The sequence below is a fragment of the Galeopterus variegatus genome, unplaced genomic scaffold (assembly GCF_000696425.1).
Source record: "Galeopterus variegatus unplaced genomic scaffold, G_variegatus-3.0.2 Scaffold1750, whole genome shotgun sequence".
NCBI classification, from domain to species: Eukaryota; Metazoa; Chordata; class Mammalia; order Dermoptera; family Cynocephalidae; genus Galeopterus; species Galeopterus variegatus.
Genome location: NW_007727861.1, coordinates 312,309 through 324,203, shown reverse-complemented (window position 1 = coordinate 324,203; position 11,895 = coordinate 312,309). Strand labels below are relative to the sequence as shown.

Below are 11,895 nucleotides of genomic sequence, written 5' to 3'. Positions count from 1 at the left end.
CAAACTGAATTAACATCCAACATCCACTTCCCTATCTTGTTGACAACTTGTTCTCCAACTATCACATGGCCTTTATGTTCCATACCTCCAGCTAAGGTCCATTCTAAATAAAGGTGTTCCTAGAAAGAATTGTGGACTGAAGGCTGAAGTGGCTATGAGGGAATAAAAACATGGGGTCTGAAGAATTTAAACCTTTTTAAGGGAAAAAGCCCACCTTGGTTTTCAGAAGACATTTATGTTGAGGAAATATGGCAAGGGCAGAAGATGAACAGGTCCCCAACCAACAGCCTTCCCTGGAATCCACACACATCTGCCTAACCCCTCCCCAACTCCAGTGTCACACAGAGCAGGGACACACAGGAGTCACCGGCCTTCACATGGAAATCTGTGGCTTGTCCAGCTTCCTTCACCGGGCTGGGAGCTGCTCAAGGGCAGGGTTCTCACCTCCTCTTGCTTTTCTCTCCATCTGCTGGAGCGAGGCACTGTTGCCCCTCATGCCTGTCCCTCCATGAACACCGGGCAAAGACTGACCATGGTGATTGCTCCCTTCTTTTTCTTTTTCTTTATTAGAGCTCGAGGCTCTATCCCAGCAAATCCTAGCTCACTAATTTCTCAGAACTGCGAGTCTACTTAATATTAATCCATTCATCAACCTCTTTGTTTAGTACCACACAGGGATGACTTGTGCCTGTGGAGAAAAAGACCCTTTGCCTCAAACACAAACAGAGGAGAGTGACATGCCAACCACCCGGCCTGATTCCTGCAGGCCCTGCTGGACGCTGCTGGGAGGCCCCCGCAGTGCCAGCAGGGCATTCTGGGTGACAGAATGCAAAGTGATGCAGTGCCCCCCTGGCCTCCCCAGGGTTTCTTCATTCCTGGCTCTGTGAGAGCCGAGACAAGCAGTTTTGAATTGGGGGGAAGAAGGTGGAGAGGAGGGGCGGAGGCTTCCTCTAGGCCAACCACAACTAACTCATTTGCTCTGTCCAGCAAAACCCAGACAGTGCAATTATCTAGTTAATTTGGCCCTTAGTTGGGAGACAGGCTCCCAAAATGTGAGGCTGGCTCAGACTAAACAGTGGCTTCCATCCTAAGACTTTTCCCAAGTGCTAGAGGATGCATGTGAGATTCCTGGGGGTGCTGCTTATGTGACCCACCCACTGATCCAGGTGGGCAAACACAGGCGATTCAGAACCCGGGATAGGTTTGGGAAAGTGTCTCCAGGGAAAAGTACCCAAATGACCTGCTAATTGGTTTCCTGAATAATTCACCCTCTGGCTTCTATGCAGAGGCATGGCTGAAAATCACAATGACCCTAAATTAATCAAGGTTTTCCAGTCTGATTGTAGCCCTCATAGACTGGCTGAGTGTCCCCAGAGCCTCAGGGTGAGTTATTCTTAGGGTAATTTGCTCTGTGGTCCTGCTCATAGATTTTGTGCCTGCATGTTGGGCCAACGGCAGTGCTGAGATAAAAGGGGAAAATTAAAACATGCCTCTGAGCTTGCCGCAAATGGGATGAGGCAGGGCCAGCTCAGCTGGCAACTGAGCATTTACCAGATGGTTCAGGGAAAACCCAGATTTTTGAGGGGAGATTAAGGAGCAGTGATTTATCACCCTTGGGAACTGACAAGCAGCCGGGAATCTGTGGAATCTATCAGTTATTCATTCTGCAAATATTTCCTTCAGTTCTAGTTTGTGCCAGGCCCTGTGCCACTTAACAGAGTGAGATCCACATAGCCATGGTCATGACCCTCACGCAGATAATCCCACCTGAAGTACATTGTTTAAACTGCAGATAAGGGCTAGGAAGGAAAAGTTGAGGCGTTATAAAAGGGAATAGCCTGGTTTATTCACCTGATTTAGATCAGGTAAAGGCTCAGAGAAGGCGTTTTGAGGAGAGGATTTTAAAGCTGGCACTTTCTAATTGCTTTCTTAGAAAGATCACTCTAGCTCGGGCATGAAGAATAAATTGGAGACGAGTAAAAAAGTGGAGTCACGAGGCAGTTGATGAGGACGATGGGATGTGAACTGGTGGTCCAGCCAAGGGTCTGGGTAATGGGGTGGAGAGAAGTGGACAGACCAGGAAATCGGCATGTGGAGTCCTCAGGAGCTGGTCACTGAATGGGTGCAATGTTGGGGGGCAGAGGCTGTGTCCAGGAGACTGTGCAGGCTCTGGCCAAGGTGGACGGTAGATGACAGTGCTCTCCGTCAAGAGAGGGAATTAGGGAAGAGAAGTAGGTTAGGGGCAGGGAAGACGATGTGTCCTATTTGGCGGTCAACCAAGCTGGACTCCCCACCACTGCACACCCTGCACTTCTGCTCTCCTTGCCTTTACTCACACTGCCTTCCATCCCACGTGCTCTTCCCACCACCGTCACCACTTGCTGAAATCCCATTCATTCTTTGACCCATTTCAAAGACTACTCCCTCCTTGAAGCCACTTCTGACTCCCTCCATCGGTTGTGACCTCTGCTACCCATAGTGCTAAATTTGGACATCTCTCTCCAGCCTCCACCTGTGTTCTGTGAAGACTCCCCCCACCTCCCCTCCTAGACCACGAGGTTTTTTCAAACAGGGCTCTGCTTCTCTAACCTCGTTCCCACATGTTAGCTAGCTAGCATAGTAGAAGCTTGACCGATATTTGTAAAGTAAACAAAAATAACCTGCTCTTTGCCGTGGAAGGAAAACCAGTAGACACTGGATTGACTTGAAAGACACAGGATCAAACTGAAATTCAAACTGTAGATGTTTTAATATGAAGCCAACTGAGTATGATGCTCAGAAGGACTTTCTGTTCCTCTGATACACCAAGCTAATAAAAATGCAGAGTAGAACAGTCATACCCTCCTTTGTACATTTTTATTGTGCTTCTCTCAATTCGTTTTATAGCAGGAACCTTGTCTATCTTATTTACTGTTTACCTTTGATGATGATAAATAGGTAACATTTGCTAAGTGCCCGGTATGTGCCAGACACTATTCTAAGCATTTTTCACAGACTAACTCATTAGATTCTCACAGCAACCCTACAAATGTAGGTTGATGCTATTACTACCCCAATTGTACAGATGAAGAAAGTGAGCTGGAGAGAGCTTAAGTATTGCTCAACCAAGGTCACGAAGTTAGTAAGGGATGGCATTGGGATTTGAACCTAGACTCTGGCTCCAGAGCCCATGCTTTAATGTCTCTGCTAAGGCCAAACACAGTGCTTGGCATAGAGGAGGCCCTTACTGAATAAATGGGAGCAACCTTTAATCTGGAGTCAGGAGACCAAACCTTCTAGTCCTAAATCTGCCGCTGACTTCCTATGAAGCCTTGAGCAAGTCCGTGTTCCTTCCCATATACAATGAGAGACATGGATGTTGATAATTGTGGTAACGACAAGAGCTAGTTTTTTCGATTCTGATCTCTTTTGAAGTTTTAAGTAATTTAATCCCAACAACAGTGATACAAGGAAATCAAGGCACAGAGAAACTAAGTTACCTGCCCAACACCTGGAAAATGAGATAGCTAGGATCAAACCCATTATGCTCCTAAGCTATGCTCCCTAGACCAAATGGTGGCGAGGAGATGCCTTGGGGACTGCAGGTAGCACAGTGGAGCAGAGTTCAGCTCCCCGTGCCTGTCAGAGCAGCTCTTCTTGTCTCTGTTTTATTGAATGAGATCCTGCTCGATGTTTCCTCTGAAGAAAGGCTCTGCTGCTGAAACAAAAAGGTTGAAAACCACTGGACCTAACACTTCTGGAATTTAACCAGACTCCCAGGTGTAAGCTAGGATTTTTGTGGTAATCTTAGATCATTACGGCCACATGAGATGGGACCAAGGTTGCTCCTAGGAATGGCCCCATCCGTGGAAAAGGTCAGGGTGATAGTGCTGAAGACTCAGCTCCCACTTACCTGTTCTACTCGGATCTCAATCTCTCCATTCACCTTCTTTCCATGGAAATACTTTGACCTGTAAAGGAGAGGAAGAAATCTACTGAGTAAGGACGCTGACGGCTTCACGCTTTTCTCCCATGGGTGCACACAGAGACCCATTCTTGACCTCCCCACTCCCTCCTCCCACCTTGACTGCTGATGTTTTCCTTATTTACAGGAAATGTGCAGTAGAGGGGAAAGAGGGTGGGGGGGAAGATTTAAGACTCAAGTGCTGGTTCTGTCAAGTCGCCTGAACTCCGCATGTCTGTTTAATCCTCTGTAAAAGAAAGATGTTAATAACCATGCTACAAATTTCTAAGGGTTATGTTAAGGATTAAATGAGATAAAGAATACTGCATAAATAAATAATGCAGTATCATTTTGTTGAGTTATGCCTTGTAGACTCCATCAAGGGCTTATTATTGATCTATCCGTTCACCCATTTCTCTATTTGTCCATTTGTCCAATGAAGCAGTCCTCATTTGTCCCTTTGTCTGTCCATCATCCATCCGCCTTCCGTCAACTTTCTTCTGCATCCCTGCCTCTGTCTTCCCCATTCGCAGTAAACGGCAGCCCCATCTATCCATTGCTCAAGTCAGAAGTGCAGACATCATCCTTAGTACCCCTTTCTCCCTTCCTATGACCATCGATTCTACATTCTAATTATTCCTCAAATTCATCCACTTGCCCATTTTTCTCCATAAGCACCCTAATCCTGATCCATAATTCCTCTCTCTTCTGAGATGGCTTCTTTTTTCATACTCTTCTTTCATACTACTTATTGCAACCATAATTAATTATAATTCATAACTGTGTTTAATGCCTATATCCCATTAAACGACAACACAGCTCCTCAAGGTCAGGAACAACCTTTCTTATTGATCATTCTATTCCCAACATCTGCCAGAGTGCTAAAATACAAAGGAGCTCAATTAATATCTGTTGAATAAACAGAGAAAAGAGAACAATGAAAAAACCCTCGCCGAGTACTTGCTCTGTGCCAGAAACGGTGCTGTAGAGTTTAGCCTTTCTCATGTAACATTCACAACCACTACCATGCAGTAGATACTATTACCTCCGTCCTATAGGTGAGGAAACGTGAACCCAGAGAGACTAAATACTCTGCCTAAGGGACTTGAACCCAGGCCTCCTAATACCACCTGTGCTTTTGCTCAACCCTGAAAAATAGCAGCTAAAGTTGGGGCCTTTCTGGGTTTAGATATCTTCCCACACACAAACTAAAAGTAACAAAAGTTTCCATTTGTTCTTTTTGATTGTTGGGATGATGAATCTACTAGGTTTTCGTCACCTGCCATGGGCTGAGCACTCTGCTAAGCATTTCCAAAAACTTTCTCCTGGACAGAGACAGCTCTTTGCTTCCCAATACTTTCTGTCCCTTTTCCACAGTAAGAGAGTTTAAAGATCGGCAGATAAAAATGTGTATCCCAGCTCTCCTATCAGCTCAGTGTGGCCACGTGATTGGGTTCACACAATAATTGGTAAAAGCACTACATCAAGAACTTTCTTCTCAGTTTCTTCTATTCTTTTCCCTGGAACATGGATATTGCCATCTATTTTTTCAAACTTCCATTTGTGATGATTCTTTTCTACAAATTCTGACTGCTTCAGTCTGTCTGCTTCTAAAATCTCTCTGTGTACCCTTAGCCATGGCCAGAGGAGGTCATCTCTTCCCGAGCCCGCCTGAGTCACCGACTGACAGCTCTAATATTAATGCCCCCAGTTCGTAGCATGCCAACGGGTTTAGATGTCACCTAGGCAGGACTGCAGTGGGACAAGAACTGTTAATGTTACTTTAAAGCAAGATTTTGTTTTTCTCTCTCTTTGATGGTCTTCAATAAAATGTGTGTGTAGCTTGTGCAGAGGGAAACTTTTCACCCAGTTTGTGAATTTTATAACGAATCCGTAAAGGCAGTGTTAGCAGATTCCAGACACTGGGACAGGCCCACTTCTAGTATTTGTGGGGCCTGGGGGAAAACAACAGAAGCCTATGTGTCCTATGTCTAACATTTAAACTCGATAAATAAAGCTAGCAAACATTTAAATAAAACATATCTATTTTTCTTCCTTGACAAATACAACTTCATAATGATCTCAAAGACTCAGAATTTAGGCTTCTCAGAATTCTTGGGAGTTCCACTCAGAGCATGGCAGCATAGGGAGGGCCAGGTCTTGATTCCCACCCCTGACCTGTAATCCTCCCCAACTTCCTGCCCACCCTCCTCTCTGTCCTGCACCACTGCGGCTTCCTGGGTGGGTCTGTGCATGGTCCAGACCATGTGGCCAAGCTTCATTTACTCCCCTTGCCCCCCAAAACAGTTGTCCCTTGGCCACCCCTTGAGAGGATGGGCCAAGGAATTGAGCTGAGGTCCTTTGGGCAGGGAATTCTAGGGTTTGTGTCCCCAGAGCATTATTTAAGGGTGCCATTTGCAGAGTCCTGGTGGGTACATTCCCTTGGCCCTGGTAACTCCTCTGCCTGTCAAGAGGCGTGTAGCTAGTAAGGGCCAGAGCAGGATCCAGGGCAGGCATCTCTCTAGCTTGGGTTTAAGAGAAGTAATGGGTGGGCCTGGGGCCTCAGGATGGTAAGCTATGACTGCAATCACCGGCATACTGGAAAAAACATGGATTTGGAGTCATACAGGCTTGGGCATAATCTTAGCTCTACTACTCACTTACCATGTGTTCTAAAACAAGACACTTAACCCTCTAGATCTGTTTCCCCATTTGTCAAGTGGTGATAGCATCTACTGGGGAAGCTTGTGGCAAGAAATTCACCTGATCTTCTAGGCAACAAGGCAGCAGCGCATGGAAGACTCAGAGCAGACAGCCTGGATACAGTCCCAGCTCCTCCACTCACTTGCTGTGCAACCGTAGGTAAGTCTCTCAACTGCCATGTGCCTCAGTTTCTGCATCTGGGAAATGGGGATAATAATAGTGGCTATCTCCTAGGGTCATTGTGAACATTAAATGAAACAAGACATATAAAGCACTTAGAATAGTTCCTGGCACATCAGAAGCTCCAAAGCCTAGGGTCTGAAACAGAATCCACAACAATAAAGAACTATTGAAGGGTTTACTCTGTGCCTACTGGGTGCCATGTAGTGGGGACCCACAAATAAATAAAACATAATTTTACCCTCACAAGGGTTATGAAACGGAATTACGGTTCACCTCACTTTGCTCTGTCCCACAGACAGAGCAATGAGTGACAAATGATGCTGAGCACATTAAATAGGTGACACTGGCATATAAGCACTGCAACCCCCTTCTCGTCCCTTCTCATATTTGACTCTCATGTTAACCCTGAGAGGTGGCAGGACAAGGATCACTCTCCACATGCTCCAGATGGAGAAGTCCCTGTTCAAAGTCACGCACAGGGTCTTTCATGATCTGGACCCCGGTGACTGACAGCCCACTTCTCTGCTTTGCTGCCCACGTGATGGACACACCCAACTTCCTGCAGTTCCCTAAACATGACCCCTGCCTGTGTGCCTCTGAGCCTTTGCATGTGCTGCCCTCTGCTCAGGATGCTTCCTGCTCTTCTTTGCCCAGCTGCCTCTTCCTCATGTTCCAAGATCCTCACAGGTGAGACCTACTCTGTTAGGTTTTTCTCGACAGCCCTCCCCTCATTGACTGGGTTAAGTGTCTCTCCTCAGTTCCCACAGCACACTGTACTTACAACCATTATAACACTTACCACTCTGTGCTGTAACCACACATCAGTGTCTGGCCCCTGCACCTAACATCTAGTCTGTCAGCCCCTGGAAACCAGAAGCTGCGTCCCGGTGCTCACCGCATCTCCAGTATCCAGCACAATGTGCTAGGGCACTAGTCAACATGCCTTGTTGACTGCAGAAATGAAAAATGTCTTCCAGGGATGGTCTGTAGGGTGTGCCTTGCTCGAGACGCTTTGCTGCCACCTACTGGTACTCTGTTGTAATAAACTTACAAATCTACACCGATTACCAGGTGTGGTCATTTTACAGTGTCCAACCTGCACAACTGGCAGCCCTCGACTTGATCCTAACCCAGAACTCAGGGCACTCTGCACTATACCAATACCACCCAAGCAGCTCCGGCCTTGACCAGGCCTCACCTTCCCAGAAGAAACACTTGTTTTGCACAACTCTGGAATGTCGACTGCAGGCCTGGGCAGTCCGACTCAGGCTGAAGCTGAGGGTCAGGCAGTCCGTCCCACCGCCTGGCTGAGAGTCAGAAGTCTGTCTCCTGATGGGCCACACAGGCTGCAGCCTCCTTGCCGGGGGGCTCATTCAGGCTGGAGCTGCCTCTGAACAGCTCTGGCTGGCAGAGGGAAGAGCAGGGATGGTCTGGAATTCCAGATGCCTTTGGGGCCTGGGGTTGCTGCCTCGTATTGGACTGGCTGTTTGACCTCAGGCAAAATGGCTGGACCCACCGTGCCTGAGGGCTTTGTCTCCCTTCAGCCGCCGCCTCCTCATGCCCTAATATGTTCATTCTCATAACAGCTCCCTGAGTACCTCAGCCAATCAATCAAGTCCTTGGTCTTGGGAAGGGGGTGGGGGGAAGCTCTGATTCCACCACGAGTCTCTCTCTGTGGGTGGTCTCATATTTTACTGCCACTTCAGAGGCACCAGGCAGGAGAATATTATAAAACCAGTGCTGCCTGGGGTGGGAAATCCCTAGTTTGGGGAGGCGGGACGTGGTGGGTGAGAGAGATTTATGAGGAGCGGGTACCAAGTTCTTTCACAGCTGCAGCAGGGGCAGAAGAAAGAGGGGAATTAGCACAAACAGGATCCACCTGTGTCCCAGGCTCTTCCAATAAATCCATCCTGTACGTGGTTAGGCTTTGGCGATGCCCTTCCAAGGAAGGGGTCAGGATGTCCTGTTTTGGGCACCGCTGTCTTCCCACAGTTCACTCACATTGGGAGTGGGATGGAGACACAGTGATCTCGCTCCAGAAGGAGATTCGCATGTTTTAAAAGCACGTCAATTGCTCGTGTGGCCCAGACAGAAGTGGGGAGACAGCAGTGGACCCCCCAGGAGACTGTTGAAGGCAAACACGCAGGGCTTTCCCAGTGAGCGAGATGAGACGAGGAGAGGCACGTGGCAGGTTGGGTGGGTGGAGGCAAAAGCAGGCCTTGGAAGGCAGATCAGATTCTAGCTCCATCATTTACTCCTAAGCAGAGCGCACCTGCCTGCCCCCTTCCCACCACCAGAGGGGACCCTCCGATGATGGGGAAGCCTCTCAGTCCTCCATGCAATTAGGGTGCTCCAGTGAGCTAGGAAGGGGAGGGACCCTCTGAGGTTGACAAGGCTCCTTGTACCTGTACAGGGATCTGCAGAGGTGAGCCCCTGAGACACAGGATGTGACAAATGTCTCCCCATCGGCTTCTAACAGCAACAGGGAAGGAGAGTTTTGCGGTTAGGATCTGGTCATGATCCACACCACTCGTTCACTCCCTCATTTAACCACTGTTTGCTGAGCCTCATAGGAACTGGGCACTGCACTAAGCTCTGGGTGCAGGGGCAAGGCAGATACAGTCCCGTGGAAAAGACAGAAAATAAACCAGGTAAAAAGAAATGTGTCCTACGAATAAAGTGCACAGACTATAAGGACTGAGGATTAGATATGGGAAGCAAGGGAGATGGGACTTTAGTTGGTCACGGAAGGCTTCTTTGAAAAGGCACTCATCGCTAATTGACCACCTACTGTGTGCCAGAGCCTGCAGGCTCTAAGGAAACAAGCACAAGGACAATAAATATAGTTCTCAGTCTCGGGGATGTGTCGCTAAACATGCAGGAAGAATGAGCTACAGGCACAGAGCAGAAGACCTAGGTTTGAGTGGGCAGCTCTGGCACCTGCTGCATGATTTTGAACCAGCCTCTGCTTCCTCGTCTGTAGAACGGGGTTAAGAAGACCTACTCACAGGGTTGTCATGAGGATTAAAGGAGGACACAGATTTTCAGGCCTCTGGGAACATGCCAAGAATGTGCTAGCGAGTGGGCTGCCCACCAGAGGGCTGCTGGGCTGGAAATTCACCTTCTCAGGTGAAGAAATGGGCGGGCACTGCTAGCCTTAGAGACAGAGCCAGGTCCTGTCTGGCTCTGTTTATTTCACAATGCTGCTTCAAACAAACATCAACCTTCCTTAGCCTCAGTTTCCTCATCTGTAAAATACCTGACTACGTGTGCTGTAAGGACCCATGAATAATACCCCTGACACATGGCAGGTGTTTCAATGATGTTCATCTCTTTCTCTCCCATGCTTCAACATGACAGGCAGAGGGCCAAGGTCAGCTGGGTGTGTCCTTGGGGAAGTGACAAGTGACAGGTCATTTTCTCTCTCCAAGAGGAGGAAAGAGGCACTATCTGCCTTGATCTAAATGGAACCCTGCTTTTTGTCTAGCATGATATAGGCCTGCCCCGTCTACTCCCAGGGAGCTCCACTTCTTCCCCAGCACAGGCCTTTAGGGTAAACAAAGTCATGACCCACCCACTCCCTGTGACTATAGAAGACAGGCTAGAATGTCATCTGCCAGTCTCTACCTGTTCTCCCTAAAGACACAACACCTTCATTCCTACACATGTCTGCAAGTCCACAGCCTTCATACCACTAAAAAGGTTAATGCTTAGAAGGCTAAATAATTCCCTCAGCAAACATGTATTGAAAATCTGCTACACCTTCATTCCTACACATGTCTGCAAGTCCACAGCCTTCATACCACAAAAAAGGTTAATGCTTAGAAGGCTAAATAATTCCCTCAGCAAACATGTATTGAAAATCTGCTAAAGGCCCAACTGGGAAAATGCCCACAGGGAAGGTAATACACTGAGAAGTAATTCATACCAACGTGCAAGCGACTAATGTCTGATCATTCAAGAAAAGGGGTTTGATGGTGTAAGAAGGATGACAAGGGAACCATGAGAACACTGAGTGTCTGATTTAGAAAGCGGATGTGGGACCTGTCAGGGTGAAAAAGGCAAGGTACAGAAGGAGAAGGCTGAGAGCATTTATTACCCACCCACCCATCCACCCATCCTCCCATCCTCCCATCCACACATCCATCCAGCCATCCACCCACCCAGCCATCCAGCCCAGCCATCCACCCACCCATCCATCCACCCATCCATCCAGCCAGCCAGCCAGCCATCCACCCATCCATCCATCCACCCATCCATCCAGCCAGCCAGCCAGCCATCCACCCATCCATCCATCCACCCATCCATCCAGCCAGCCAGCCAGCCATCCACCCATCCATCCATCCACCCATCCATCCAGCCAGCCAGCCAGCCATCCACCCATCCATCCATCCACCCATCCATCCAGCCAGCCAGCCAGCCATCCACCCATCCATCCATCCACCCATCCATCCAGCCAGCCAGCCAGCCATCCACCCATCCATCCATCCACCCATCCATCCAGCCAGCCAGCCAGCCATCCACCCATCCATCCATCCACCCATCCATCCAGCCAGCCAGCCAGCCATCCACCCATCCATCCATCCACCCATCCATCCAGCCAGCCAGCCAGCCATCCACCCATCCATCCATCCACCCATCCATCCAGCCAGCCAGCCAGCCATCCACCCATCCATCCATCCACCCATCCATCCAGCCAGCCAGCCAGCCATCCACCCATCCATCCATCCACCCATCCATCCAGCCAGCCAGCCAGCCATCCACCCATCCATCCATCCACCCATCCATCCAGCCAGCCAGCCAGCCATCCACCCATCCATCCATCCACCCATCCATCCAGCCAGCCAGCCAGCCATCCACCCATCCATCCATCCACCCATCCATCCAGCCAGCCAGCCAGCCATCCACCCATCCACCCATCCACCCATCCATCCATCCATCCATCCATCCATCCACCCATCCATCCAGCCATCCATCCATCCATCCACCCATCCATCCATCCACCCACCCATCCTCCACCCGTCCATCCATCCATCCATCCATCCATCCATCCATCCATCCATCCA

The 11,895-nt window shown here is 48.8% G+C and overlaps 1 protein-coding gene across 1 annotated transcript in view; it reads right to left on the bottom strand.

Moving 5' to 3' along the window:
• Nucleotides 1-712: 712 nt before the first annotated feature.
• LOC103595342 (synapsin-3-like) overlaps nucleotides 713-11,895 on the bottom strand; it is a 24,099-nt gene continuing 12,916 nt past the window's right edge. Inside the window, exons 2-3 of the mRNA XM_008578726.1 lie at nucleotides 3,893-3,950; nucleotides 713-814 (exon numbers count right to left, since the gene is read on the bottom strand). Coding sequence (XP_008576948.1) covers nucleotides 713-814; nucleotides 3,893-3,950 — 160 coding nt within the window. The remainder of the gene's footprint in view (nucleotides 815-3,892; nucleotides 3,951-11,895) is intronic.